The 27,912-nt window shown below is 43.9% G+C and overlaps 2 protein-coding genes across 3 annotated transcripts; one reads left to right on the top strand and one right to left on the bottom strand.

Annotated features, from left to right (window-relative positions):
- Nucleotides 1-50: 50 nt before the first annotated feature.
- On the bottom strand, nt 51-13,869 carry clcf1 (cardiotrophin-like cytokine factor 1). Of its 2 annotated transcripts, XM_080501879.1 has the most exons (4): nt 13,734-13,869; nt 13,596-13,657; nt 4,614-4,768; nt 51-3,683 (listed from the first exon to the last, which is right to left on the bottom strand). In XM_080501879.1, the coding sequence occupies exons 2-4, from the start codon at nt 13,612-13,614 to the stop codon at nt 2,403-2,405; spliced, it is 1,455 nt and encodes a 484-aa protein (XP_080358005.1). In that variant the 5' UTR covers nt 13,615-13,657; nt 13,734-13,869; the 3' UTR covers nt 51-2,402. The 2 variants fall into 2 exon arrangements, with proteins under 2 accessions (XP_080358005.1, XP_080358006.1); XM_080501880.1 differs by lacking the exon at nt 13,734-13,869 and having other exon boundaries at nt 13,596-13,697.
- Nucleotides 13,870-16,118: 2,249 nt separating this feature from the next.
- Nucleotides 16,119-26,029, top strand: ssrp1a (structure specific recognition protein 1a). The gene is made up of 18 exons (XM_080502324.1): nt 16,119-16,179; nt 16,885-16,964; nt 17,965-18,150; nt 20,131-20,236; nt 20,349-20,542; nt 20,852-20,952; nt 21,098-21,227; nt 21,347-21,450; nt 21,692-21,820; nt 21,915-22,136; nt 22,276-22,348; nt 23,662-23,794; nt 23,888-23,933; nt 24,062-24,194; nt 24,330-24,497; nt 24,631-24,728; nt 24,843-25,011; nt 25,507-26,029. Exons 2-18 carry the CDS (start codon nt 16,911-16,913, stop codon nt 25,579-25,581), a joined length of 2,121 nt encoding a protein of 706 aa, XP_080358450.1. The 5' UTR covers nt 16,119-16,179; nt 16,885-16,910; the 3' UTR covers nt 25,582-26,029.
- The last annotated feature ends 1,883 nt before the right edge of the window (nt 26,030-27,912 follow it).

Below are 27,912 nucleotides of genomic sequence, written 5' to 3'. Positions count from 1 at the left end.
TTCTTTATTCTCGCCTCCCAGCAGACTCCCAAATGACCAGTAACACCACGCTCTGTACAAAAGCTAGTATTTATTCTCTCTTGAGTTACAATACAGTATTTTCACACTGGAGAAAAATAAATAAACATCTTGTTCAATAAATAGTTTAGAAATGATCCATAACCTTTTTATCTGTTTCATCTAATACAGGCTCCAGAAACAAAACAACAGATTTAATCCAAAGAATCCTAAGCATTTTGGAAGAAACCTCAGTGTGTTGAAAAATTAGGAAACATTTGATAAAGTTGTTCTAACATTTTTGACATGAGATTGACTATTACATACTATTGTTTTTTTCGTGTCATGTTGTCACCGCGATCATCCATTTGTTCTTCAGAAAACATGAGCAGCACTTCAGGACCAATAGACGTTATTATGGTTGTCGTGTGCCACCATCACAACTGAAAAACACCCTTTAGCAGCAAGTCAGGCACATGGAAAAGTGTTTGGATTGTACGTTCCTACAAACTATAAATATGTTATGCTCTACATATGATATGCTCTTAACCAAAAATGCAAGTATAATGTCAACAAGCAGATCAGCTCTATACTGCCATGAAAAATGATCACGTTTGGCAACATGCTGACATACTTGCAGTTCGGTTAAGTTTAAGAAAGACTGCACATTTTACACGATTACGTAAGTTTACTTTTCTTATTCAGATAAAAAACAACAATCTGCTGTCGGAAGGTTTGTGGTTTCATCCAATGAGCCCCATCAGTCCCCTCCAAATGTAGAACCGGGTCACTTTATCACGTTCTTCTGATTATTGCCTCCCCAATGCCATAAAAAGGTGATAACAGCCTGCAAATGTCATTTTTCAATGTGTTCATGGTTTTCCAGAGACATACGATTCCTGGTGAAGTACCATGTCAGCGATCTAGTGTCTGCACACACCGGAGCTGGAGCTCTGATGCACGGCCTTTTAGCACAGCTGTAAATGAAGCTTGGGAATGGTGCAAAACGGCAAGCTTGGCACAGCCCAAATGTAAGAACATTAAATCCTCCACCGTCTGTCTCAGGTCACACATTGTGCTTTGTTTGAATAATGTGAAAATGATTTTGCTGTAATTGAATGGCCGTGCTAATAATAATTCCAATCAATGTTTAATTTACAACAAAGGCAAAAGCAGCAATCCAGTAATTGATGGGGTGTTATCAGCTGGAACTGCTTACAAAAAGCTACCGTGACTTCTGGAGTCTTCTCTGTTTGGATAGTAAATAACAACGTGTTGTTTTTACAGCCTCGGCTTTATCTGTAATCAACTGATTGGTCGATATGGTTTAGAAAGAGAGCTTTAGTGGTGCTGCTTGATAGATTGGCTCCATCTTGAGAGTTTTGTCCAACCTATTTGTTTGCACACGTTGAAAAAAAAACTGTTGGGATGTTGGTGGGGATGTTGGGGAATTGTGGTTTTTTTAGAAAAGTTCTGCTATGAAAGAGTGGGTCTAATTATGGTCGCCTTATCCAAAGCAGCATAGAAGGGAATGATACGTCACCCCGCTCAGTACTGCAGAGTGTGTGTGTGTGTGTGTGTGTGTGTGTGTGTGTGTGTGTGTGTGTGTGTGTGTGTGTGTGTGTGTGTGTGTGTGTGTGTGTGTGTGTGTGTGTGTGTGTGTGTGTGTGTGTGTGTGTGTGTGTGTGTGTGTGTGTGTGTGTGGACAGCATGTGTAGCACTGTTGTAGGGTTACTGTAACTGACCAGTTGACTTGCGGTTACTCAGCAGTACGCCTCTGCTGGTTATTTCCAGTGCTCATCTCCTGAGTCACGTCTCCCTCCGGTTCCTTTCTCATCACCCTTCTGGCCATTTTTCCCTTTCCCCTTTTGTCTTTTACCCTTTCAGACATTTTTCCTTCTTCCTCTAGAGAAAATGGATGTTTGCTGATTCACACAACTGAGGGTCACTGAATCAGCTTTCGCTCAATGGCTGCACTGTCTCTGTCGCTGTCTGCCCCTCCGTTTGCCCCCGACCCTCTGTGTGTCTAACCACCTACAGTGGTATTCCTGTTGATCTGTGAGCCGTGAAGTCCGGTAACTCAGCCCAGTGTCAGTGTGCCTCGCTCAATGAGCTGCTATGTGCCTTAAACGGATGACAGTGCTGGTAATGTGTTGGCTTTGTGTGGGTTAGATTCCATGAGCACTTTTAGTTTCCAATCAAAATGATTCTTCATTCACGTATTCCAGTACAGTATGAAGTAATTTGTGAAGAATGAATGCGTCTATGTGCTTTTGTCTGTTAAAGCTCTCAGTTGTTGTTGTTTCCCCCCCCCATGCAGATTCTGTGCAAATAATAGATTTCTGATATACTGCACTTCTGTGTGTCTGTGCGTGCTTCTCAGTGTCCGGTCTCGTCCGGAGGTTTCAGCCTCTGAGTCTCTTCTTGAGGCGATTGAAGTCTTTGGCTGATCGCCACAGCCAGCTCTGCAGCTCTCTCAGTATCCAAAAGCCCTCTACCTTCCTGGCGAAATCGTTCATCGTCGGCCGCACGGACAGCAGCGAAGAGGAGGAGGCGGAGGACGAGGGGGAGTAGAGCGGATTCAAAGGGGGTGAGAGAAGAGAGGTGCCTCTTCGTAAAGACAGAGGGACAGGCTGGGAGAGGAGAGTGTGCTCCTCACCCCCGATCTGGTACAGGAGGGAGAAGGTGGACAGAGGAGGCTGGAGGGTCGGGGGCAGGACGGAGCGAGGGGGCCGAATGTGCTGATAGTGGACGGAGGAAGAGGCGGAAGCATCTGGTTCTGTCTTCTTCTCCTCTACTCTGAGTCCTCGGTTCGAATCTAAAATAAATCCGTCTTCTTCTCTGAGCGTGTCCGGGTGGCGAGCGTTCAGGTTGTAGCTGTACTCGTGGCTGTTGGTTTGTTTTTCAAGGGAGGTGGAGCGGAGGTACGACACTTTTATCCTCATCTCAGAGGGGCCCGTTTCCTCGTCATCATCCTCATTGATACTCATCAATCTTCTGCCCCATCTTTCCACCTCTTCATTTTGCTCCTCCTCCGCTGCTCTTTCGACACTTGCTGCTCTTTTCTCAAAATCTGACTCTTCCCTCTTCTCCCTTCTACTTCGTTCTCCTTTTCCCCTTTCCCTTGATCCTCCACTCCTCCCTCCGGCCGCCTCGCTCCTCCACTCTCTCCCCCTTCTTTTCTCCATCACGTCCACGCCGTCCTCCCTCTCTCCCCTGGCCACCTTCGTCCCGCTCCGCCTTTGGCTGTTGCGCTGACCGGACTCCGTTCTCGATCCGGCTCTGTATCTGTACGGGCCAATGAGAGGAGCTGGCCTGTTGCCTCCGGTCCCCCTCTGCTGGTACTGCAGCTCACCGACACTACTTCGCATGTTCGCCGACTGAGGAGGGAGCGCATAGCCGAGGGTGGTCATCAGCGCGGATATGGAGCCCAGCAGCCCATCCAGACCTGTGCAGAAGTGCAGCAGGGAGGTCTTCAGGGAGGGGCAAAGGGTGGAGCGGGCCAGCTCCCGGACCGCCGCCAGCAGGACGGAGTAGGCTTTCTGGTTCTGGGCGAGACGGGCCTGGTTCTCCAAGCCGTGCCACAGCTCCAGCCGGGTGGCAGCACTCGGCAGGGTCAGGGCTGTACTGTTGGGTCGTGGCGGGGAGAAGTCCTTCTCATTGAACGGAGGGCCCAGATAGGTCAGCTGCAGAGGAGAAAACGAGAAGACAAGAAGAAGCTTGCGGGATTATTTTAGGTTCTCTCATCCTGGATCCAACTGTCATCATTTTCGACAAGAAATCATTATTATTGAACAGCTCTATTTCGTAACTAAAGCTTGTTGTGCCAGAAAAAACAAGCAAAGACGTCATCACGTCGACTGAAGCCGCTTCAGACAGATTATAAAACGAGTTACGTTACTAAAAGTTTGTGTTTCTTTCACGACCCTAAAAAGCCTTAAAATCACATTGAGATTTAATACATGTGCACTAAATCAAGGTTAGACGGAGAAGTCGCCCCATAAACTGTGATGTCCCACAATGACTTTGCAGTTTGGCTTTGATTTCCCTTCCAGATTAGTTTCAAAATAGTTTGGCTAACCGGAGGGTTTGAATAAAACCTGTCAGAGCTGAATTATCCGCTTCTGTTTCTTGTCTTGACAGAGTTCTGCAACCACATTCCCAGATCGCAGCAAATTAACATGGTGAATGTAAGGACGCACGGGAAACGAAGGCCAAGACTGCAACAAATAAACTCAGCCTTCGCTTTTTCTTCTCTTATTCAACAGCAACAGATATTTGCTAGATTTTACCCAAAGAATGAAGTAACCAGGAAAACAACAAATACACCGCAGTAATGTTGATGTAGAATGAATTAAATGTGGACTGTGAGAAAAACAAGTTCACATGCAGCAGCACAATGCCCTTCTGTTTTTGAGGATGATTGAGGATGACCATTACTGACCTAAATCAACAGGAATTATTTTGTTAACTGCTAAAAGTGTGTACGTGTGTTTGTGTATATTCATCATTTTTGAGAGAGGGGAAAAATAAAATCTTCCTAATGAGAATTAGCACCAATAAATTCTGCACATTCGATAGAAACTGCGGTGGAACAATCACTCAAAATGACTCACATATACGTCTTTGATTTCCTTCAGTTGATACTCCAGGTATTTGGTCAGCTCGTACGTGCTTTCTATTGAAGTCCTCTCACTGGCGAGGTTGTGGGAAGGATCCACAGCCGCCGCTATGGCAGCAGCCAATAGCAAGACGAGCTGGTGCTGACAGACTGCAGGAAACGAAAACACAAAAAGGAGTTTCATTAATGCTCAAGACAGACGTAAGACATTCCTTTAATGACAATCGTGTCTCGGGTGTCCCAAGTGTTAATTAACACAAGCTGCAGAGGTATTTGTAATCATAACAATGGGTTGAAATTAATTACTTTTTATGATTATTTAACTTGGTTGTTGAGTTTTTTGGGGGGGTTTTTTTTATCGAAGATGAGGACTGAGAGCTCAACATAGAATCGACTTCCAGTTAGTTACTAAGCTTCACTCCATTAGGACAATGTTTATAGAGACTGTTTGCAATGTTCTTCTTTTATTTATTAGTCTCTATGGCAATGGCTTTGTCTGTTTACATATTGTTGGATCAGAGTGGATCTCAAACAGCCAATCAAGCCTCTTCTGTTTCAATATAATTTTGGATGTCATTGTTTTTCTGACAAACGGCTGCATTGTTCGACGTGCAAGCACACACACACACACACACACACACACACACACACACACACACACACACACACACACACACACGCGCGCACACTCACATTAATGTTTGTGATTGTAAAGAAAGCCACATGTCTTTGTTTTCAAGTTATTGGTAAGGAGTGTGTATGTGAGTGTGTGTGCATGCGTGTAGGTGCGCGTGCATGTGTGTATATCTGTCGTGTGTTTGCTGTGGACCCCTTGTTTAGGTTACAGAGTGTTTGTGTAGGTGTTTTATATTACTGTGTGAGTGTTTGTGACAATGTTTGGAGCCATAATTATATATATGGATTAAATTCACGTTGCTGTGTGTGTATACAGCCTGTGTGTGTGTGTATGAGTGGGAGCAGGAATGCTGGAAACCTTTTAGTGCGCTTGTCTCCGGTTTCAAACCGAGAAAATTAGAGCTGAAAGGTGGTTTTCAACATTGAGGAACTTCATGTATGTCCTCGTCCTCGTTGTCCCACGCTTGCTCCCTCTGGACGCTTTCATTTTCACACTTTCTCTCTTCACCCACTCACTCTCTCTCGACACGGCCGCAGCTTCTCAGCAGAGGACTTTCATTTTGTCATCTCTGCTCTCCATCATCCCCTTCCATCCTCTTCCCCCGGTCTCTCGCTCATCCTCCTGACACCGCTGACAGTAAGCCGTGATTCATGCTCGTAATTACGGGGCAAAGCATGCTGCTGTTCAACAGGTGTGAAATATGCAACGCACAATGTGTGTGACCCTGTCGGATTTTCTGGGATTCGCCTGTGAGGACACACCTCGGGCCTCCTGTTGCTCCACCACTCCGATTCCCTTTTCTCCTCTCGCATTAGTCACGCTATACTAAAGCCTTCCTTCCTTTATCCACCATCCCTTCCCCCTCTAAACTTTTTTCACATTTTTCCCACTCAACACTCTTATCTCCTTGTGTCTTGGGGTAAAAAAAAAAAAAACAACCAAAAAACACAGCAGCTAATTGACCCCGATTAGCTCCCCGACTCCGTCTTTTACTGCCTTTTTCTTTCCTTCTCTTTCATCTCCCTGTCGACGGGCCCCACAGGACGAATAAGAGGTTTTAAGTGAATAACATTCAACACCTTGCGAAACAGTTACTCCTTCCGTGCACTTGAGTGTGCTAAAAAAAATAAAAAAATCTTCCATTGCACGTAAAACAGCCGACACCTTTTTACTCTGACTCAGCCACTTACATTTGCCGTATCGGTATGCACTCATATGGGTTGGGCAGAAACTCCGTGATGTCATGCGGTCTATGACACCAAGAAGCTTACAGAAAAAAATGCAACGTCCTCTGCACAACACATGTATAATGAATATGATCATTATAGAAGTTGGTTCTCATCAAGACCTTACGGACGGAATTTGTGGTTTTGAAAGTGAGAGGTATAACAAATAAAATATAAATAATCAGGAAAACGCAAAAGGCACTGAAGGGAAAGGTTTATCTATTTAATTAAACAACAAATTGCAGTGATGACACAGTGATAATTACTTATTGTAATGACACATATTTTCTATATCAGCTGAACTCAGTTGGCAACCTCAGTCTCACTGAGAAATATGTTTTTTTAGTGTGGTGACTTGAATTTTATGGACAGATAGGGAAAACTACAAGTTTGGATTTAATACGGGGTAACAAATTATTGACAGAAAATAGCTTTGAATAAAGATTTTTTAAACTGTATCAAGAAAAGGAAAAGAAAAGAAAGCTACTTGTTTCCAGGCAGTGATTCTTTCACTACCTGTTGACCCTGAGCTGTCGACTACATCAAAGCCTCCTTCCAGACTATTTTCTAAATGTCTGTGGTTGGGTAACTTCCACTCACTCCTACAGACATGCACGTAGACTGCAGGGGAAAAAAATTGTATTTGTCTCGTTTCTGATCAATGCGTATTATAACACCTAATAAAAGATTTCAGAATCTCCAATAGCAGATTTTTGTGCTTTAAAAAAAAAAAATACAACAGTCCATCTTTTAAAACATTTGTAACTTTTTTGTATTGCGTATTTCTGACTTTCAGGGAAGATGAACACACTTCTCAAAGTTAGTCAACCAGAAAAACGCTCATCTGAGAAGCCTCCTGTGTTTTCCTCAACCTCAAAAGCCTCATCACCTGTCAGAGACACTCTGCGGCTTCCAGTGACGGCAGAGCATTTGGAGCTCATCAAACGGCCGGCTCCTCCCCGCCGAACATCTTCCATTAACATCAAAACACTCTCAAATCAACACGACATCGCTGAATTGTTTCTTAGTAAACAGCCCCAAAGCAAAAGGATACACAGTGTGCAAAACTGGGTTGCATTCAAAAGAAATAAACAGGTACCAAAAAAAAAAGAAGAGCAGCCTGAGATGGAGAAAGAAAAGTCTTCTTGGCAAAAATCAGCCTAAACTGTTAAAAACTGTTTCCTTTTGTCTGCAGCCACATGCTTGGAGATGGCTGCCAGACGTGAAGGGCTCTTGTTGTTTTGATTGAGCACTGACATGTCTAGAAGCAGCCTCTGCTGTGGCTAAAAACAACCACCCTTTTGCACGACTCAACGGAGACGACTCAGACCGAGAGCCGTGTCGCCGCTATATAACATCAAATTGAGTAAGTACAATGTCGGCGGCGGCATATAGGCCGACTTCAAGGCGAGCCCCCGCAGGCTCGGGGCTGCGACTGTGTACCTGGCAGTGGAAGCACACTCCGCAGGGCAGGGTTGAAACCAGAACATTCTCCGCGGGAGGATTGCGTTACAGCAACACAGGGGTTCCCTACAACGGCCGACCGTGACCCGCCTCTGTGCTCTCGTCTGTGTGCGAGTCTGCACACATGTACCTATTAGAGCTACACACACACACACACACAGGGAGCGCCTTCACCCGCAGCAGATCATATTTTTATCTTCGGTTTGTTCGCTGGTGTAAAAGTCAGTTCTGGCACTTCGGAGTCTGGCAGCCATCTGCAAAGCAGAGCTGAACATGAGGTTCTGGAGTCGGCCGAGCTCCTTCTGGGTCGAAATCAAACATCGCTGCAGGGTCGGGGGTTCAGGGTTGAATTTTGGGCCACGGGGTAACGACGAGGGGCAAATAAAGGTTTGCCCTCGCGAACACATCTGACTTTACTCCCGACAGCGTTTCGGTTAAACCGGTGAATCAGTGTTTGTGGGTGTCGCTGCTTCCTTACAAGAGGACTTAGCGTTTCACTTTTCCCAACGTGCGGCGCCATTTGAGGTTTTTGAACAAGCACTTAAACAGAATTTGGTACTGTGGGAAAACCATGTGCATGTAAATCTCTCCGGTCTTGTCCAGGAAAAACTCAACCCAGTGCCAAAAAAAAAAGTTTGCCCTCTATTGCTATCAGAGGACTTTAACAGAAACAAAACATAAAAATACACAAAAGACAGAGTGAATCAGGTCGAGAAAAGGAAAAAATGTAACAAATAATTTCCTGATGAACTCTAATTATGAAACAGGATATTGACAAGACGTACTTATGGTGGTGAGATTTAACCTCAAACAAGCCCGAGACATATTTTCCAGATCCGAAGCGCACCCCCCCCGCTGCATTCGACATCCTCTCACTCTTCACACTTGATTTGAATTTAGTTGCTGTGGAGAAGTCCTCCGCATCACAGAAGGACGGCATTAATCAGAAATGATGCATTGAGATATATTTTATGCTGGAGGTCCCCGATCGACAGAGGTGCAGTTGGAATATGATACAACCCACCTATAAATCTGAATCAATCTGATGTCTGCGAGGTGTTTTCATGCATTTTGAGTTCCTGGATTTAATAGAAGAAGAAAAAAAAGAAGAATGCTACACGCCAGGCTCACGTCACTTGCTCATGTGAAATTGGAAAAACTATTCCGATTCTACTTTTAGTTCAAAATTAGAAGCATCATAACGTTTTTGACAGCTGGAAGGAAACGCAGAAATGATGGGAAACATTTGGAGCATTTTTTTTAGTTGTTGCTTCAGCCCTGGCATTTAGATCAAAATGAATTCCATTATAAGTAATAAAACTATGACGTGGGCTACTTTAAAAAAAAGAAAAAGAAAATCTGTTATTGACAAGTATTATTTCAATTCATGTTAATTGTGACATTTCAATGTTGACGTCAGAGCGAACGTTTCGATGTCTGTCGCCCTCAATGATTGCGTAATCTCAAGGTGAATTTCATTACTAATAAATATAACCCACATACTTTAGCTATAAAACGTGATTCTCTCCGCATTATGTAACCATCCTCAGCATTGCCTCATGCATTTGTTGTGGTGGTAGAAAGACTCATTGTGGCTCTGTTTTTAAAAAAAAAAGAACCAAAGTCAGATGAGCTGTTTATGTCTTGCAAGTTTGTTTGTTTGCTTTTTTTTCTTCCGCCTTTTAATTACTCTCCTGCAACGTATTACATGTGCATTTATCGCTGTACCTTTAAACCTAAACACACCAGCGGATGCCAGGGGACAATGTCCTGGCGAGGGTGGGAGGCAGAGAGGCCAAGTGGACAGCGGGGCAGATTTGGGGGTGTTTGTAGGGAGGGTTCGATCGTCTGAGGTCAGGGTCAGTGTTGTGTGTGTCTGTGTACAGTTAAAGGCCAGATTTATGTGCAGCCTGTACTCAATCAAGTGTGCATTCCTTCACTAACGCAACACACTCGCATGCACACACACATATGCATCCAGAGTGTGCACAGGATCCATGCGTGCGCTGGTGTTATACTCCTATAGTTTTAAAGAAACCTTTGTGTACACACACACACACACACACACACACACACACACACACACACACACACACACACACACACACACACACACACACACACACACACACACACACACGCACAGCCTTTCCCATCTCTTCTCCCACGAGATTTCCTTCCTCTGGATTGAGTTCATGCTGAATTTCAAATTGATCCTCTTGGCACCGGACACTCACTAAAGGGTTGCCAAACAACATCACTGACCCAAAAACAAAGGCAAAAGAAAACACGCATTAAAAAAAAGGCCAATAAAAATTATGTTTATGCCCAGAAACTCTCTGTGAGACCATTTCTCGCTAGTCGTAAACTCAACATCCTCCTTCTTGCTTTATTGTCTGTTTCCTCCTTCACCTTATAAGCAAACGTATCCTTGCCCCCCCCTTCTTTTTTTCTTTTTTTTGAAGAAACAATCTGTGAAATCCAGATGCTACACGCTCTATCGGCATGTTTGGTTTCAATTTATTTGTCGCTTCATCTGTCCCACTTCATCCCCAAATTTCCCCCCCGAAACATCAAACTTCCATTATAGGGTCTCCTTCCTTTCTTATCCCTAATTACCTTTCCCCTCTTTCTTCCTCTCACTAATTGGCTCCACTCGCTCCCTCCATCAACATATTTTATTCCCTCCTTCGCCTTTTTCAGACCTTCGGTTTTTAATTTACCTCTAAAAAAAAAGAAAAGAAAATCCCCTCACCCCCACCCTGGGCAAAACTTTTCCTCGTCCCAAACTCATGGAAAACAAGCCAGAAAGACAATAAGAGCAGGAGCCGTCGCTCAGGTTCTGACTCTTTTGTCGTAGCTCGCAGAAAAAACAAGAAGGTGGAAGCACAGTGATAGAAAGTAAATAAAAAACAGTAGAACTAAATGCAGTCGTGACTGCCGTGACGCCCATTAAAGCCAGCATGCGAATGAAATATTGAATCAATCAGCGGATAATGAACAGGAGGAAAATCTGCAGCTACTCATAACAAGTACAAAGGCAAAAATATTTTCCACTTCTAACTCGTTGAGATTGGATGCTTTTTCTTTCATTTAGTCATCGGAGAGTTGAGTTGTGGATTTTGGTCTCGAATCAAAAGTAATGATCACATTTAATATTAACAACAATAACTCTATTGTGCTTTCTTGTAGTAATATTTGCCAATAATTTCTTTTAAAAAAAAATGTCAGATTCCCTGCATGTTCTCAAGTTGCAACACTTGGTAACATTTTGTTATATAATTCTCTTGTGTTAAAATTCCTTTAATAATTTTAATACATATGCTGGTAAAGTTCAGATTTGAACAATGCAGTCATTTTCATGTAGTCTCATTGCAGTCTTGTCTGTCACATATCGTCTGCTCAATGCTGTAAAACTAGTCTGCCTTTTGTTTTGTTTTGGGGTTTTTTCCTCGCACCACACAAGCGCTAAACAAATTTTACCACTGGAGGCCTGCTTTTTATGAACTCTTCTGCACTTTAGAGGCTATTATTGGACTTTTTACTCCTCTATATTTATTTTACAGCTTCTGGTTACTTGTTCCTTACGTCTGGAAGTTTGACCAATGTCAAATTTCCAATACGTGACAGTGCAGTGAATAAAGACTGAAACGCTGCGGTATAACATACCGGTTACACAAAATTCCATTGACTAAATCAGCGCCGTAGAAATTTTGAATGTGGATCTTTTGTGTTGAAAGTCCAGATTGCTGATCTGAGAGACGGGAGGGAAAAGATAAAAAAAAAAAAAAAAAAAAAAAGGAGGAAGAGGAAAAAGGAGTTGGTGGAGGGGAGAGAGAGGGAGCCGGAGAGGGAGAGTTTTTCTGAAGCGAGGGGCCATGTTAATTTGGGAAAAATGTAAACAGCATGTGTAACTGTTCAAAGCGTGACCGACTCATTTTATATCAGTCCCCCTTTCTCTCTCCTCTTTCTTTCCCTCTGGGTGCTGCTCACTTCTGTCAATCTGCACTGCATTAACCCCTCTACCGCCAGTCCCTCTCTCCCTCCTTTCTCTATTTACTCTTTATCTGCCTCGACCTCTCTTCACCCCCCCCCCCCCCCCCCCCCACCCCCCCTTGCAACACATCCTCTTGACATACAGATATTTACCGTGAAGAATCAGGGACGGGCGAGAATCAAAAGATGGGAAATTTCACTTTATCTCCTCTTTTCCACATCCTCTCCTCCCTCTCTTTATTCCACTCTCCTTTTGTTTCCTGTTGACCAGTTTTTTTGGGGGTTGTTTTTTATTCATAGCTTTCAATACACACACAAAAATCTTTCATCATTAACGCGCTGAAACATATTAAAAAGCGATGAGACGCAAGAGCAGAATTTGTATATTTAATATCGAGAAAAGCGTAACGTCTGTGTATCTACCTGAGCAGATCGGGTTCGAGGTCAAGAGTCTGCGTGTGTCAAAGGTGACATGTTCTTCAACGGTGGGGTTTTTTTTTTTTCTGTCTGTTTGTTTGCTGAGAAGAGAGCAGCAGCGCTTGGTTCTGCGCTCAGCCCTCTATTTATTGCCCTTCTTAAGTTTCACTAAAATTTGCTGACGGCCGGCTGCTTCACATTGGCAGGACCACCTGGATGGGGCGAGAGGAGCGGTGGAAGACGACGGCAAGCAGGAAGGAAGAGGAAAGACGGCAGGGAGGGAGTGAGGAAATCGGTGATCCTTTTTTTTTTTGTGTGTGTGTTTGTTTTCAGCCCATCATTTTGTCACACGGTCGTCCTTCAATACCATCTCTCCCCTCTGGCTTTCACCTCCCTCTCCTTCCTTTCATAGACACGAAGCAGCAGCCGCACCAGCCATCCCCGCGGGGAATCGTGTGTGTGTGTGTGTGTGTGTGTGTGTGTGTGTGTGTGTGTGTGTGTGTGTGTGTGTGTGTGTGTCTTCACACCCTGACTAACGTGAATCATGTACTTTCTCATATCGGTGACAGCTAACTAGACAGGGGCTTCTGCTGCCTCTGACCCCATCAACCCCTGTCATTTTTTTTCTGTGAATAAGACTCCTCTTCCCATCTCTCTCTCTCTCTCTCTCTCTCTCTCTCTCTCTCTGTCTCTCTCTCTCGCTCTTCCTCTCTCTAGTCTTTCTCAGCACCCTGTTTTTCTGTGCCTCCTCTCACAATATTTGCACCTTCACTTCTCGAATACAGTCCTAAAAATTCAACATAAATTTTCATCTTTATTGCCGTAATTTGCCCCTATTCATAATTGTATTACTTTTTTTTTTCTCCATGGGTTTGATAACCAATTGTGTTCCTATATAATACCATGTCTCCTGTGAAGAAATGACTGAAAGCAAATGTCAAACAACTTAACTTTTCATTTAATTATAAAAAAAATTTAATTGGATGATTTCCTGTCTGTATTACAAAGAAATTCGAGGGGGTTTATATGAGCCATTTCATTATTTAAATAAACCTGTGAAAACTGGAAGCTTTTCTTATAAAGTAGTGAAACACCAAACCTTGCACTTTCTCTAATATTCATTATGGTTAGAAATGGATGGAGAAAAAAATAAGAAAGAAAGAAAATAGCACATATAGCAGTGGAATAAATTTCGCTTGAACTGTCAGAGTGACAACTTTAAGATTCGTGGTCTTACCTTTGCAAAACCTTCTCATCTCTCCCGGTTCCTCTGAGTGCGCTCGCAGAAGTCGATCCACTCTGAGCAGAAATAAACCGATTAAAGTGGGGGAAAAGTGAGGAAGGGGGAGTATCAAAAAAACAAAACAAAAATCACCAAGTTTTCATCTTGTTTCGGCTGAGCTCAGGCTACTCTGCTCTCCTGGGGAGGATGAGGAGGGAATCTACAGGTGATGTGGAGTCAGCCGGATAAACTATTTGCGGATGGAGCAGAGGTTTTTTTTGACGGTCCGCTGACTTTTTGTGTGGTCCGTGTGACAGACTGAATGACGGCGGAGCCTTTTTGTACCTCCGCCTCCTCCTCCTCTTTTTTCCTTCTGCCCCGTTCTCCCTCTTTCTTTCCTCCCCTCCTTCCCATCCCTGACTCCTCTCCCTCCTCGCGCCCGTCCTCCTCCTCCTCCTCCTCCTCGATGCTGCTGCTGCTGCTGCTGCGGGTGATTCACCGCGTTGACGCATCGCGGCTCGGCTCGACGGAACCATGGGACTTGTCACAACTCATTGACGTCTCCCTCCCCTCCTCACCCACCGTGAGCGCAACCTGACTGCTCCGTTTGATCTCTAATCTGCTCCTGCCGTTAATGAGATGCTGGATCAGACCGGCGAGGTCCCGGAGGACCCGGCGACCCCCAGATCGGACAGGAAACGAGGACTTTACGAGCCCCCCCCCCCCCCCCCCCCCCTCCACGTCTTGCGCATTTGATCTTTACCATACTTGCTCAGGTTTAAGAAAAAAAACAACCTGTTTGCACACTGTGTCAAATTGAAGCGATGTTACCATCTAAGCAGGTTCCCCTGGAACTAAATAAAACAACGCATTTCAATCATATTCTCCATTATTATCTGTGCGTAAAATTCCCCAAAAAATGCGCTTAAGAATAACTTCTGTTTAATGAGACGGTTAAAAACCTCAAATATTCTGGTCTAATGATATTTTTAAAAGCCAAATATTCTAAGTGAATTTAATCCATCAGGGGAATAATCCCTGTTTTCTTTTCTGATTCTCGAAGAAGTGAAAAAGAAGGCAAGTGCTTGCTTGCTCCGCGACATTTCTTTCTTCTCCCTTCATTCCTCGGGTTTTAGGTTTTGTTGACGAAGAGATTATCTTGATCTTCTTCTCTCACCTCTGTCTGTCACTTAAAGTGCAGTAGGCCACATTATATATGTTGTGCTCACACAGCTTCTTCAATTTGTTCTGGCTCCAAGATAAATATGCTCTATTTTTTTTTTTTTTTTTAATAAATCTCATGGGAGTCTGGGCCTCTTGGTTAAATTCTTCCCTAATCGCTAAGAAATGCCAGGTCCGTTTAAGACCAGGTTCATGCGACGGACTAAAGTGACCTCGTTGTGTATATTGACAGTGAATTCCCCCGATCCGTTGGTAAATTGAGCAGGAGAGGGGCGCAGCGCATTTCAAGGGCCCCCCGAAAGTTCACTGATTTCAGAGTTTTCGACGGAATTGCTTAACCGGCGTGTTTAACTTATTTGGCCCGAAAGTATAGTTGCGATTTCATGATTGAAGCCCTACAGAATTTCCAGTTGGTCATGTTATTATAAGCTTATAGTAGAGTAGCGCACACAGCTGCATTGTGTTACGTTTTCTTAAATGGCTGTATTTAATGAATTCACTATTAATTAAAGCTCTTTCCTAACGATTATATTGCAGGTAAATCTGACTAATGTTTTACATGGCAGGAGTTTCCAAAGATTGAAAACATTATGCTAGGAAAAGAGCATTGCATCAACACCACTCGACGCTTACATTTAGTTTTGTTAAATGCAGGTCTGATGCTCTGTTACTACTACTTATTAGATAATTCAATTATTTTGATGACATATAGACGGTTTACAAAACTTTATTCGACTGATGCTTCAAAATCTTTGATCGCCAGTTTAACAATTTCTGAAGTGAAAATATGTTGTAGAAAGCAAACTATTCAAAACTATTTTAGAAAGTGACCGTTCAGATTAGTGTTCCTGATATCTTTTTTGTAAATAAATATAAACGGTAACGTGACAATTTTTCATTTACAGTCACATTAAACAGTTTGAATTACACTTCCCAAATTAAATTACCTTCATCCCACATTGTTCTTCAATTGCACGTGGCTCTACATTATGAAATAATATTTTTTACTTACTTACCATGCATATATTATGTCTTGATACGCGGAGATACGTGATTAATATTGTTTTTTTATTGAAACGCAATCTGCCATGAGTCTCATGAAGCACTCCATGCGACACCCAGTGGTGATGAGTTGTTACTACAACCCGCTCTGCGCAGACTCAATAAGAACGTCATAGATTAAAACAGGAGTTATAATGACAACTCTATAACTCTAATAGTGTGCACACAATTTACCCTGAAGCAATAATGGGTGTGTACATCTATTCGTCAAGACTCTACAAGGTGTAAAAATCGGCTTGGCTCGGTTCGAGACACCGGAAGTAAATAAAAAACCCCGATGACTATTTCCTGTGACGTCGCGTTAGCTTCCGATGCTACACGCGGGAAACAGGCGAAGCTGCTCATCACACTGAAAGTAAGACGTGAAAACTCTTTTACTTCCCATCTTTTTCACTTTTTCACGAACTTATATTCGAGTGTACGCGAGTAAACAATGTACATAGACGCTCTGTGGACTTGAGTCGAAGCTATTTTGTTTACAGCAAGAACTCCAGACCGCGCTTCATCCCTTTATCCCACACCTAGCTTTGCGGGTGTGTTCGATTTGCTGCACGGCGTATCCGCGCAGCGTCTCAAAGAAAGCGCGTGAGTGACGTCGGTCTGGTGTGTAACATAAAAGAAGCGCATCGTGACAGTAAAAGTTAGCCTAGCTTTTGTTGTTGGCGCTGCGTGGATGTTAAGTTATCGTTTTTTATGCAAAAATTGAATATCTGATTCCTTAATCGCGGGTTTATGTGTCAAGAAGGCGCCGGATGAGTCACTATAACCCGTTGCTTTTACTTTTACTGCTGTTTGCAACGTTAGCTATTGGCTAAATCAAGTGTATTTAGAGAGTTTAATAGGTGAAAGAAAATTAAAGTTTACGTTAAAATGAAACAACACCACATTACAATACACCACAATCTGACGCAGTGTGTATCATCAACAGTGGGAATAAGATGAAACCATCATCACAGGCCACCAGATTACAGTCTTAAGAGGGATGCATGATTGTATCACATTGAAATTGAAATTATTTCTGGTTGTTTATTTCATGCTGTGTCTGTCTTTCTTTCCGCAGAGCTTCAGTAAGCGCCTGTTGTGGACATGGGAGACACACTGGAATTCAATGAGATCTACCAAGAGGTCAAAGGCTCCTGGGTCAGTGTCTCCACCCGACACTGCCACTGCTTTGGAGTGGCAGTGTCCTGGAGGAAAACTAGTGTTGCTCCCGTTAGAACATCGCTCTGTTTTCTCACGTTTAGATTGTGGGATCAGAAAGTGGTTTGAATCTTCACAGCAGACCAAGATGAGCTCTTCGGGTTGTTTTTTTTTTATTTACTACAACAACTTCAATCGTAGTGTTCACAGGTTAGCATTACTAAGGAGTAATATCACTACAATTGTCTTTAATAGTACTGAAGCAGTGTGCAAACCCAGTCTCGCGTCTTGTGGTTCGCCACATCACTTTAAGATAAACAGACCATGATGATGGTTTTCAAAAGCTTCTTTAAACTGATTTGTAAAAGTGAAACTGCTCACGATAATATTTAAAGACTCCAAATGTCTAGTTTCAAATTATTAAAAAAAAAAAAGTTTCTTTATACAACTTTAACTTTTGTGTGCTTTATTGCACTTTTCAGGAGAAATGATTTTTCTCCATTCAAGCCTTCCTATTTCTCATCGATCCTAAACTTGCTTCTCAAGCCCCTGTAGGCCACCACCTCCTAACTGGTTAATTCAATAAAATGTAACATCAACTAAAAAGAGACAATCAAAGTACTATAAGCTGTAATCACAAGAACGTTTTTTTGTATTTACTGTTTTTTTTCTTCAAAATAGTCAATTTATCAGATTTGTTCGGCTAACTTCATACATTGTCCTCATGTTGTTACTTTTGCAAAAAGTTTGATTATATTTGAGGACTAGCAGGATATGAATTTGTAGTTCCTTTTGGTAACAAAGTTTGTTTATGTTGTGTAATTTGAAGCTCAGCAAGCCAAAGTTTCACGATAGCCAGCAGATATATTAATCGTCATCAATTCTTCAAATTGTTTTCTCTCTCTCTCTCCCTCTCCCTCTCCCTCTCCCTCTCCCTCTCCCTCTCCCTCTCCCTCTCCCTCTCCCTCTCCCTCTCCCTCTCCCTCCCTCCCACCCACAGAATGATGGCCGGTTGCGTTTCAGCAAACAAAACGTGGTTTACAAGAGCAGCAAGACAGGGAAGGTGGACAGCATCGCGGCCGGCGAGCTCAACCAGGCCCAGTGGAGACGAGTGTGTTTAGGTCATGGCATCAAACTTGGCACCAGCACAGGCCACGTTTACAAATACGATGGCTTCAGGGACACGGTACGTTCTGAGCACACTTGACACGGTCGCGGGGGAGGAAATCTGTCGTTATACACTTTATTTGAAGTTGTAATGACTTCCTTGGTCTTCGTATGATGTTGTCTTTTTTTTTTTTTTTTTCCAGAGCTTAAATCTTTTCTAATAATTGTTACCTCACTTGTTGGCGAACAAATCACCAGTGGGATATTTTATACTGGGACAGTTTGTTCAGCCTTATGCTCATAACGCGATGCAACACAAGCAAAGAGACCACCTATAAACAATTTCCAGTCCCCGTCGAATATTTCCATCGAAAAATACTGCGGACGAGCACACAATCCCTGTGTGTGTGTGTTTGTGCACGCATGTGTGCATCCATGTGTTTCTATCAGAAGTATGTGAATGGGCTGCCTCTTCTGCCCAAAGCTCCTAATGGGATTAATGAGGGAAACCAGCGCGAGCATGTGTGCTCCATAAACACTGTAATCATCAGCTCATGTGAGTCGGTGTTTATAACAATCTACTGAAACGATTTTGCAGAAAAGAAAGAAAATTATGTTTGCTTATTTAAATTATTTTTTTCTTATTTCTCTGCTCCTCTGAGTGTACGGAGAATGTCAACACACAACTATATCATTGAGGTGGAGGAGTGGGTATATAACCTGGAGCCTGCAGCTGCCTCCTGGGGTTAATCAGCATGTTTTTTTGGGAGATGGATCTTCTCGTCTGGATCTTCGCAGGCCATGATTTCATTGTTTATTATCCCACGGTTAGTGTCGGCAATCGAGAATTGGCTGCCTGTTCGCCTGCTGGCGTGCGGAACAGACGCTTCGATTCAGCTGTCCTTACAAAAGTGTCCTTGAGCAAGACGGTGCGTCTCTGCCAGAGCGTCTGTTGCGGAGCGGACCTGTTATTGTCATGTGGGAGAGCAGAGAGTGTAAAGACGTGTACATCCGCGTGCAGATGGTAACCGAGCGTTTCAGCTTCAAGGACAAAACTATGAAGCTCTGACTGCAATTAGGCGGGTTTATAGAGGGACATCGACTTTTCAGCTGAATTTTCAAACAAATTACCCCGGTTGTTTTGTAGATTCGATCCAGAAATGTGTGAATCATGTTGACATCAGTAGTGAAACATTTCAGGTGAAGTTAAGATTTATTCCACGGGGTTGATTTTAAATCAAGTTTCTTTCAACAAAGTGAACTTTTTTTTTGGAGAGCGGTGTTGAGAAAGGCGCTAATAGAAGACAGACGAGTTGGTACCTGGCGGACGAGGTTTAGTGTTTATGATTTTTTTTTTTTTTTTTTAAAGCTGATGCGCAGAACTGCAACCAGACTTTCGTAACTGCAAACTCTGGATTTCATACATGTGCTTGCACATGTTTTCTAATCTAAATAACCTTTTAATCCTGGTCAACAAACATGCTGATGCACCCCAGTGCAGTGCACACACTCACACACTTGGCTCTAATTGGCTGTAATAACCTTATGGACAGGCAGATATCCAGGTGCGTAAATTTGGTTTCCCACAGAGTCTCCTTCTGCTCTGCACAGACTCGCACACCGCAATCACTTCCACGTGTGTTTGTACTACTGGGACCGTATGTGTGTGTATGTGTGAGGGAGAGAGAGAGCGAGAGATTGAGCATGTATTTGTCACTGTGTGTGAGTCCTCTCTGTTCTAAGCAGGCCTGTAGGATAAATAAACAGGCTGATTGTCAGCGGTGTAGTTTCGGGCAGGAGGACAGAGAGGGCGGATGGATTACATTCACCTCCTGTGTTCCCAAGAGGCCCAGGCGGTGGGCACAGTTACAATTGCATCGTGATTAATTATCCCCTCATCCCTCCTCCCCTGTCAGCCGATGTTTTTATAAGCTTTGACCCATGCCGAGCCAGTACTTTTACTGCCTCGCTAACATAGGGCCTTCCTCTGCCGTTTCCGCCGATCCTTTTTTTTCCTCTCTCGACGGTCCTTTTCACACCTACCTTGTGTCTCTTTCAGGACTTTGAGAAGATTTCAGAGTTTTTCAAGGTCAACTACAAATTGGAGCTGACGGAGAAGGACATGTGTGTGAAGGGCTGGAACTGGGGGACGGCCAAGTTCTCAGGTAAAAAGATGAAATCGCCCAAATCTCTCCGACAGGCATGTATGTTTACTGGGTGTCTTTGTGGGGACCCGTCCAGATTCTCACTGTTCTTTGTCTCCTCCCCGCGTGACAGGGCCGCTCTTAGCGTTCGACGTCAATGACAACACGGCGTTTGAGATTCCTCTGTCCAACGTGTCCCAGTGTGCCACGGGGAAGAACGAAGTCACTCTGGAGTTTCACCAGAACGACGACACCGAAGTCTCGCTCATGGAGGTCCGATTCTACGTCCCGCCCAGTCAGTCTGACGAGCGACAAGACCCCGTGGAGGTCAGCAAGGAGGACGCCGTTCTGGGACATCGGCTTAGGAAGTAGTGGTGTTGCTTTCTGTGTCGATCAGATTTAAACTGTTGCTGTGTGTGTGTGTGTGTGTGTGTGTGTGTGTGTGTGTGTGTGTGTGTGTGTGTGTGTGTGTGTGTGTGTGTGTGTGTGTGTGTGTGTGTGTGTGTGTGTGTGTGTGTGTGTGTGTGTGTGTGTGTGTGTGTGTGTGTGTGTGTGTGTGTGTGTGTGTGTGTGTGTGTGTGTGTGTGTGTGTGTGTGTGTGTGTGTGTGTGTGTGTGTGTGTGTGCGTTCCATCAGGCGTTTGCCCAGAACGTGTTGTCTAAGGCCGATGTGATCCAGGCCACAGGAGACGCTGTGTGTATCTTCAAAGAGCTGCAGTGTCTCACACCCAGAGGAAGGTGGGTGATTGTAGTTCCCGTCATTTGAATGGTGACGTAGTACTATTATAACGTATTACTATTCTGTACTGAAAGGTCACAGTTCGGCGTGAGTGTTGAGACTACCACTCTCAACTTGTTTTCTTTTTTCTTTTTTTTCTTTTAGATATGACATTCGTATTTATCCCACCTTCCTCCACCTGCACGGTAAAACATTCGACTACAAGATTCCCTACACCACCGTCCTCCGTCTCTTCCTGCTGCCACATAAGGATCAGAGGCAGATGTTCTTTGTGGTAATTTTTTTATTTTTCTTTGTTAATTCACAACAGGTTACCACCCTGTTTCTATCTTCCATTTCTCTCATTCCTTCTCACATTCTTCTCCGCTTGTTGGTTTTGTGTTGTTGTCTTAGATCAGTCTGGATCCTCCCATCAAGCAGGGTCAGACACGTTACCACTTCCTGATTCTGCTCTTCTCCAAAGAAGAAAATATCAGCCTCACGCTCAACATGAACGAGTGAGTATGAGGCCATGAATGCACCGGCTGAATGTGTAGGGGAGTTAATCTTTGATCATCTATAGATGCTTTACAAGGCTTTTTACTTTGGTTATGGATGGAGTCAATGAAGGTACAAGTTGTACAGTGTGTGGCCACTAGGGGGCATCAAAGGTCTGAAGGGAGCGATTCACAGGCGCATGAGCTTCAACTTAGTTCCATGCTTACAAACTTTGTTCCCCTCTCCCGCTGTGTGCACCAGGGATGACGTGGAGCGCCGCTTTGAAGGAAAACTCAGTAAAAACATGTCGGGGTCTCTGTACGAGATGGTCAGCAGGGTAATGAAGGCACTCGTCAACCGCAAGATCACTGTACCCGGCAACTTCCAGGGGTAGGAGCCTCATTCACCTTGAACTCTTCAGTCGTTGAGAAACTAAACGCACCCAACAGCACACACACCTCATGCTCCCGACTTCCTCCCTCAGCCACTCGGGCGCTCAGTGCATCACCTGCTCGTACAAAGCGTCCTCGGGGCTCCTCTACCCGCTGGAAAGGGGCTTCATCTACGTCCACAAACCCCCGGTTCACCTCCGCTTCGAGGAGATTTCCTGTGTCAACTTCGCCCGAGGAACCACCACAACGCGTTCCTTTGACTTTGAGATCGAGACCAAGCAGGGAAACCAGTACACCTTCAGCAGCATCGAGAGGTGAGGCGGTGGCTCTCCCGAGCGCCCCCCCCAGTCAGGAAAACCAGCCACTACATGATTTGTCGCATTGGTTTTACTTAAGGTACAGCACAAATGACACTAAAAAGATTGGCCCTTGGTTTCCCTCTTCTTGTTTCAGAGAGGAGTACGGAAAACTGTTTGACTTCGTTAACGCCAAGAAGCTCAACATCAAGAACAGAGGCTTCAAGGAGGTAAAACCTTTCGCCGTTTTGTTCTCCCTTCCCCACTTTGTGAAACAAAAGTATATGTCCCAGTTATTGATTCCTGTTGCCCTTTCCCTGTGTGTCTGTCCTCGTACACCTGTAGAAGAAGGTGGGTATGGTTATGGGCGTCTGGTGTGGATTAGGAACTTGACTTTATTGGTGTGCAGTGATTTCTGCTTGCATGGCGTGCTGCTGAAATGTTCGATCAAGGTTTGTTTTCTGGATTTCATCCGGGATTACTGTTTGCAGTAAGTTTTTCCAACCTGTTAACTCTCGAGTGATTTATGACTGATCGTTGGATGCTGGGCGGGTGGGGGCGGGGGGGTTTGAGACGGGTTGATCATTTTTGTGTTTGTTTGCATCGTGCTGACTAATGTGTGGCCCGGGGGCTTTTGCTGTGCTTTAACTCTCGACACTTGTCGTCATGAGCACTGCCCGACTCGGGCAAGCGCTGATTACACGACACAAACAGATCTGTTGACGTATATGTATCGTATGCTCACGGTACGTCTTTAACAAACTTGGCCAAAGACTCGCGCGGTTGTGCTGGTAACATGACCATCTGTTACCATGGCGACGGGGGTCAGCCGAACAGGTCAATTAGAATGAATGGACACACTCTCCATTTCCCGTCATTTGTTCGTCCACTGGCAGGCGTGGATACTGATACATGATGATGGGAAAGATCATGTGGGAGGAGGAGAAAATGGTTTGATTTTTTTTCCCCTTCTTCTTCAAGAAGTCTTTTTATAGTGCACTTAATACTTGAACCCGTTTCAGGTTATTGGCTGAACTAAATCAGTAAAAGTACACAGAATTGGTCAAATCCATGCGTCATTGTTGCAAATTAACTTCCAGTGAAGTTGTGTCACCATGTCGGTGGTGCAATTATATTGTTGTTACTGTTTAGTTCTGTCACACTGAAAATGGTCAAATAATAGCAAAGGTAAGTAAGGGGGGCGTATAAAACCTCTGAAAAGTTCTTCAACCTTCACAACAAATCTGCAGTGTCGTGTGATGGTGACGGAAATTAGACTGCAATCGATGATCAAGAACTCTAATCTGTGTTTGGTGTACATTTTCCTGGGTGCTTGTCTCATTTTGCTGCTGGAAAACAGAAGCGGTTGATTTGAGTCTCTAGAAGTCACGAATCACAAAGTGTTGCACTTTTCATAGACAAGCATGCACGTTAAGTTCGGAAACTTTTAGCGGAAGATTCCTGGTGTTAAAGTTTTCAGAAGAGGACTCTTCCTTATGCTGTGGGGTGTTTCCTGTACTTTAACCGTTCAGTCTCCCTGCAGGGCATGAAGGGTAAAATCGACGAGTACAGCGACTCGGACGACGACCAACACGACGCCTACCTGGAGAGGATGAAGGCTGAGGGCAAGATCAGGGAGGAGGGCAACGACAGTGAGGATTCAGATGGGGAGAGTGGTGAGTAACGTTTTTTTTTTTTTTTTTAATCTCGCCAATGTCTGCAAAGAGCGAGTGAGTTTGTGTCTGAGCGTCTTTGTCGCCACTCTTCAGACGAGTCTTTCAACCCTGGTGAGGAAGATGAGGACATTGCTGAAGAGTAAGTGGCTTCTCTCACAATAAAGCTCGCTTTAGTCTGCAGTTTTGTAAGATACCTTGGGAGCGAAAGCCCTTTTTTTTTTTTCTCCAGTGGCTTTATTTTTTTTAAACTTGCTCGCTTCCAATCAGGTACGACAGCAAAGCCTCGGCGAGTGACAGCAGCGACGAAGAGGACGATAGTGAGGACGAGGGTGCGAAGAAGAAAAAGGCCAAAAAAGTCAAAGTGGTGAAAGAGAAGAAGGAAAGAAAGCCACGCAAGGAGGTGAGCGTTCAAGCTGACATACGGCGGCAGCCACACACTGATTTGTCACCAGCTCAGGTCCACCCTTGTGTTGACGACATCGCAAACAACATATTTACACCTTTTTTTTCTTTTTTTTTCTTTTTCGGTGAGCAGAAGAAGCAGAAGGATGCCGGCGCCCCCAAGAGGCCCATGAGTGCCTACATGCTTTGGCTCAACTCCAGCCGCGAGCGGATAAAGTCCGAGAACCCCGGCATCTCCATCACCGAGATCTCCAAGAAAGCTGGAGAGATGTGGAGACAACTGGGCAAAGACGAGAAAGAGGTGAGGCCGGGGGGGAAATGGCCGTGTCAAAACATCGCCGTCTAAAGACGAGTTGCTGGAGGGGAAAATGTAAAACGGAGTTAAAAAACTGACTTGTTTCAAATGAGCGTTTTGGTTTGTTTCGTTTCTTTAGGAGTGGGAAGGAAAAGCAGGTGAGGCTAAGAAGCAATACGACAAAGCGAAGAAGGAATACAAAGAGAGCGGAGGGGGATCGACCTCCACGTCGAAGAAGTAAGCCCCCCAACACACACACACACACACACACACACACACACACACTGATGCAGCCAGTCCAGCCACAGATGTAACTGTTGTACCCCCCCCATTATTCTCTCCATCCTTTAGGGAGCGTAAGAAATCTGCCGGCAAGAAAGAGGAGAAGAGGAAGTCTTCCGGCGGAGACAAAGACAGGGAGCGCGGAGGAGGCAACGACAGCTTTAAGAGCAAAGAGTTTATCGAGACCAGTGAGAGTTCTTCAGACTCCGACCACAAGAGCAAGTCCAAGAGGAAGAAGGTAAAACCGGCTTAGACAAGTGGCGTTATCGCGAAAGGTTTGGAGCAGCTTCCATTAACGGATAATTCACTGCAAGTATCACTAACATAACCACAGGCTAACAAACTGAGCGGACGGGAGAAGTTCAATGGCGTCTTGTCAACTGGAACGAGAGTTTCTTCAAAGACAACTTTGCTTTTCACAGTATAAACATTGTAGTTCAATTAATGTGTTTAATCAAACATTTAAAAACAATAGCTTCATCTTTTCTAAATGTTTGTTTTTTAAGTAAAAGAAGAATTATTATTTTTATCATTACAGGAATTGTGAGGATTATAGGGATTGCTTGGAGTGGTTTTTTTATATAACCTGCTAAAAATGAGTAATATGCTGATTGACCACGTACAACTGAATCTGCCAAGGAGGTTTTTCAATTGATTTTAAAACCAAAAATGATCCATATTAACTTCCATCCTTAAACATTTGCCACATACTAAACCTTGTTTATCCGATCAGAAAGCAAAGGAGGAAGAGGAGGAGGAAGAGGAGGCAGTATCCACACCCGCCAGCTCAGAGGAAGAGTCCGACTAGAACCACGTTCACACTTTCACGCACCAAATACACAAACCCAAGGACCAAGCATTTGTACTCCCATGTCGATACCAGACCGACGGACGAGTCGACGGACTTCAGTTGTCTTTTCTTTCTTCTCCACGTTTCATTCTAGCAGTGTGACCACGCCCCCTCTCTGGTTTACTCTGAAAACTCGGGCAAAATGTGACGTTTGAGCAAGTTTTCTACCCACGGATCGGTCAACAATGAAATAGTGGCGTTGCGTTTTCCCCGCGGCCCAGTGAAAGTTACAGTTTTAGTTGAATAGCACTGAAGTTTGTAGCCGTTATTAGCTGGACGATGAGGAAGAGCATTGTGTGTGTGTCCCCCTCCCAAAATGATTCAGTGGATTTTAATTTTTTTTTGTTTGTTTGTTTTGCAATGTCTCATTTTCAGGAAGAAATAAATAAATGAATCATTTTCAATAGGCCCTTTTTGAGTGTTTCTCTTTTGGTAAGCCACCATTTGTAGCTTTGTACATATTGATATTTAAATGATTTCATTTTTATCCAGCCTTTGATATTTAACGCGACTATTTATTCTGTGTGGAGCAATTCTTAATTTCCCTCTGGGATTAATGAAGTGTTTATAGTCGATTTGCCTTATGGCAGCGATTGAAACTTTTAATGGCAGTTTGATCTGTTCTCCCGAAACGGGACTGGTCCAAGTGGTCACACCAGCCTTTGTTTCTGTTCGTCTCAATTGGTTCAAACATTTGAATGTTTATGTAAAAGATTTGACTCTTCAGGTTTTTAGAAAAAACCCAAAATGGAAGCTTAAAACTGCTAATCATGACAATCATGCTGTGAAAATTATTCCCCCCGACTTCCAGATTTTCTCCGCTGAAGCTTTTAAGGTAACCCTGAGTTGAAGGCTGCCCCACACCTTGGACTTTTGTTGCCCCTGTAACAAATTGAACAAAGATATGACTGAAAATAACATGTGATGTCCTTAAAAGTCACATACGGGGCAGAAATCCTGGAAAAGCAATCAACAGTTTTTATTTTATTACCATGCTATCATCATAAACAAGGTCGCAGTGGCTCCTCATCACATTAATTGCCAACTTTATATCCCAGAGAAGAAATCTACACTGATAGGTGAACTCAGAGAAGATACTCCCGCAGCATTCTGATACACTGGGTGCCTTTAAACAGGCAGGGCGGTTTGGAAGTGTGTATTAAATGGAAACACTGGCTAACGGAGAGGAGACGGTGGTTTCAAACAGGAGGCTGAAGCGAAAGCTCAAGGTGGTCTGGAGTGTGGTTTTTAAAAGCCAAACACAACCGGGGTAAAGAGCTTCCGATCTGCTCAGATAGTGTTGGTTTGGATGGTCAGCTTCTCTGACCGGATGTCCTGAGGCTGACCTCTCGTGTCTGACATCATTCACCTGCCGTCACCGGCTGGACGCAGTTCCGTCAGGCTGGAGTCGGAATCCTTACAAAGACACTCTTAAGGTCCAGTGTGTGCAATTTGAAGTCTTCTATTGCCAGCAAAGCGACATCCATCCGTCTTCTGTACTCACTTTGTCCAAACAAGGTTTACAATTTGCAGTGTGCAGCCTTGGTAGGTCTCCAGTTCATCATGAGGCTAATCACCCATTCACCAGAAGATAACCTGGATTTATAGTAAGAAGCCCGGCATGCATGCACAGCGAGAACATGCAGACTTCATTCCGAAGAGTCTTTAAAATGGAGCTTCGCAGCTTTGAGGCTGCAGTACGCTGAGCCGACCAGAGGACCAGACGTAAAGAATGTGAAAGTTACTCCTGTGTTAAAAAGCAGTAACTTTTTAAAGCTTTTCACACGTCCATCGGGAATACTTGCTCTTACAAAGTCATATATGCATATGCGGTATATGACTGCTTTCCCAGCAGCTCAGAATAGACGAAGCAAATCCCAGAGGCACGTTTGTGTTTGTCATCTAGCTAAAATAAGATTTATAGAGTTTAACTACCCAGCCACTATTTTACTTTGCAATGTTTTGTGGTCGCATTAAAAATAAGGGTTTAGGCCTCGAGCAGTTTTCCTTCATTCCTTTAATTTAGCTTGTGGAGCATAATTATGTAATTGCTTAAGAAGCCTCAAAGTGCTTGAGTCATAGTCAGATGGGATCCGAAATTGGATTAAGTGGTATAGAAATCTGATGGATGAACTATGAGAAATATGCATTGATTATTTTTTTTCAGATTCATAATCTCCTATCTTTAAAGGTAGGAAGGTTTTTGATCATTTTTTCTCATTAACAGGAAGTCATGTGGTTTTTCTTTTTCCTGTGCGGGCCCACCGTCATGTTTCCTGTGCGGGCCCA

Source organism: Blennius ocellaris (genome assembly GCF_963422515.1).
Source record: "Blennius ocellaris genome assembly, chromosome: 9".
Taxonomy (NCBI): domain Eukaryota; kingdom Metazoa; phylum Chordata; class Actinopteri; order Blenniiformes; family Blenniidae; genus Blennius; species Blennius ocellaris.
This window is presented reverse-complemented; position numbering and strand designations above follow the sequence as displayed.

What these genes read in the sequence shown, in the direction of transcription:
- clcf1 (XM_080501879.1), bottom strand. An exon ending in AGGAAATCAAAGACGTATAT is followed by an intron (nt 3,684 to 4,613) that starts GTGAGTCATTTT and finishes TCTCCTCTGCAG; the next exon opens with CTGACCTATCTGGGCCCTCC.
- ssrp1a (XM_080502324.1), top strand. Translation starts at nt 16,911, where the DNA reads ATGGGAGACACACTGGAATTCAATGAGATCTACCAAGAGGTCAAAGGC. An exon ending in AAGAGGTCAAAGGCTCCTGG is followed by an intron (nt 16,965 to 17,964) that starts GTCAGTGTCTCC and finishes TCCCACCCACAG; the next exon opens with AATGATGGCCGGTTGCGTTT. An exon ending in GGATTCAGATGGGGAGAGTG is followed by an intron (nt 23,795 to 23,887) that starts GTGAGTAACGTT and finishes GCCACTCTTCAG; the next exon opens with ACGAGTCTTTCAACCCTGGT.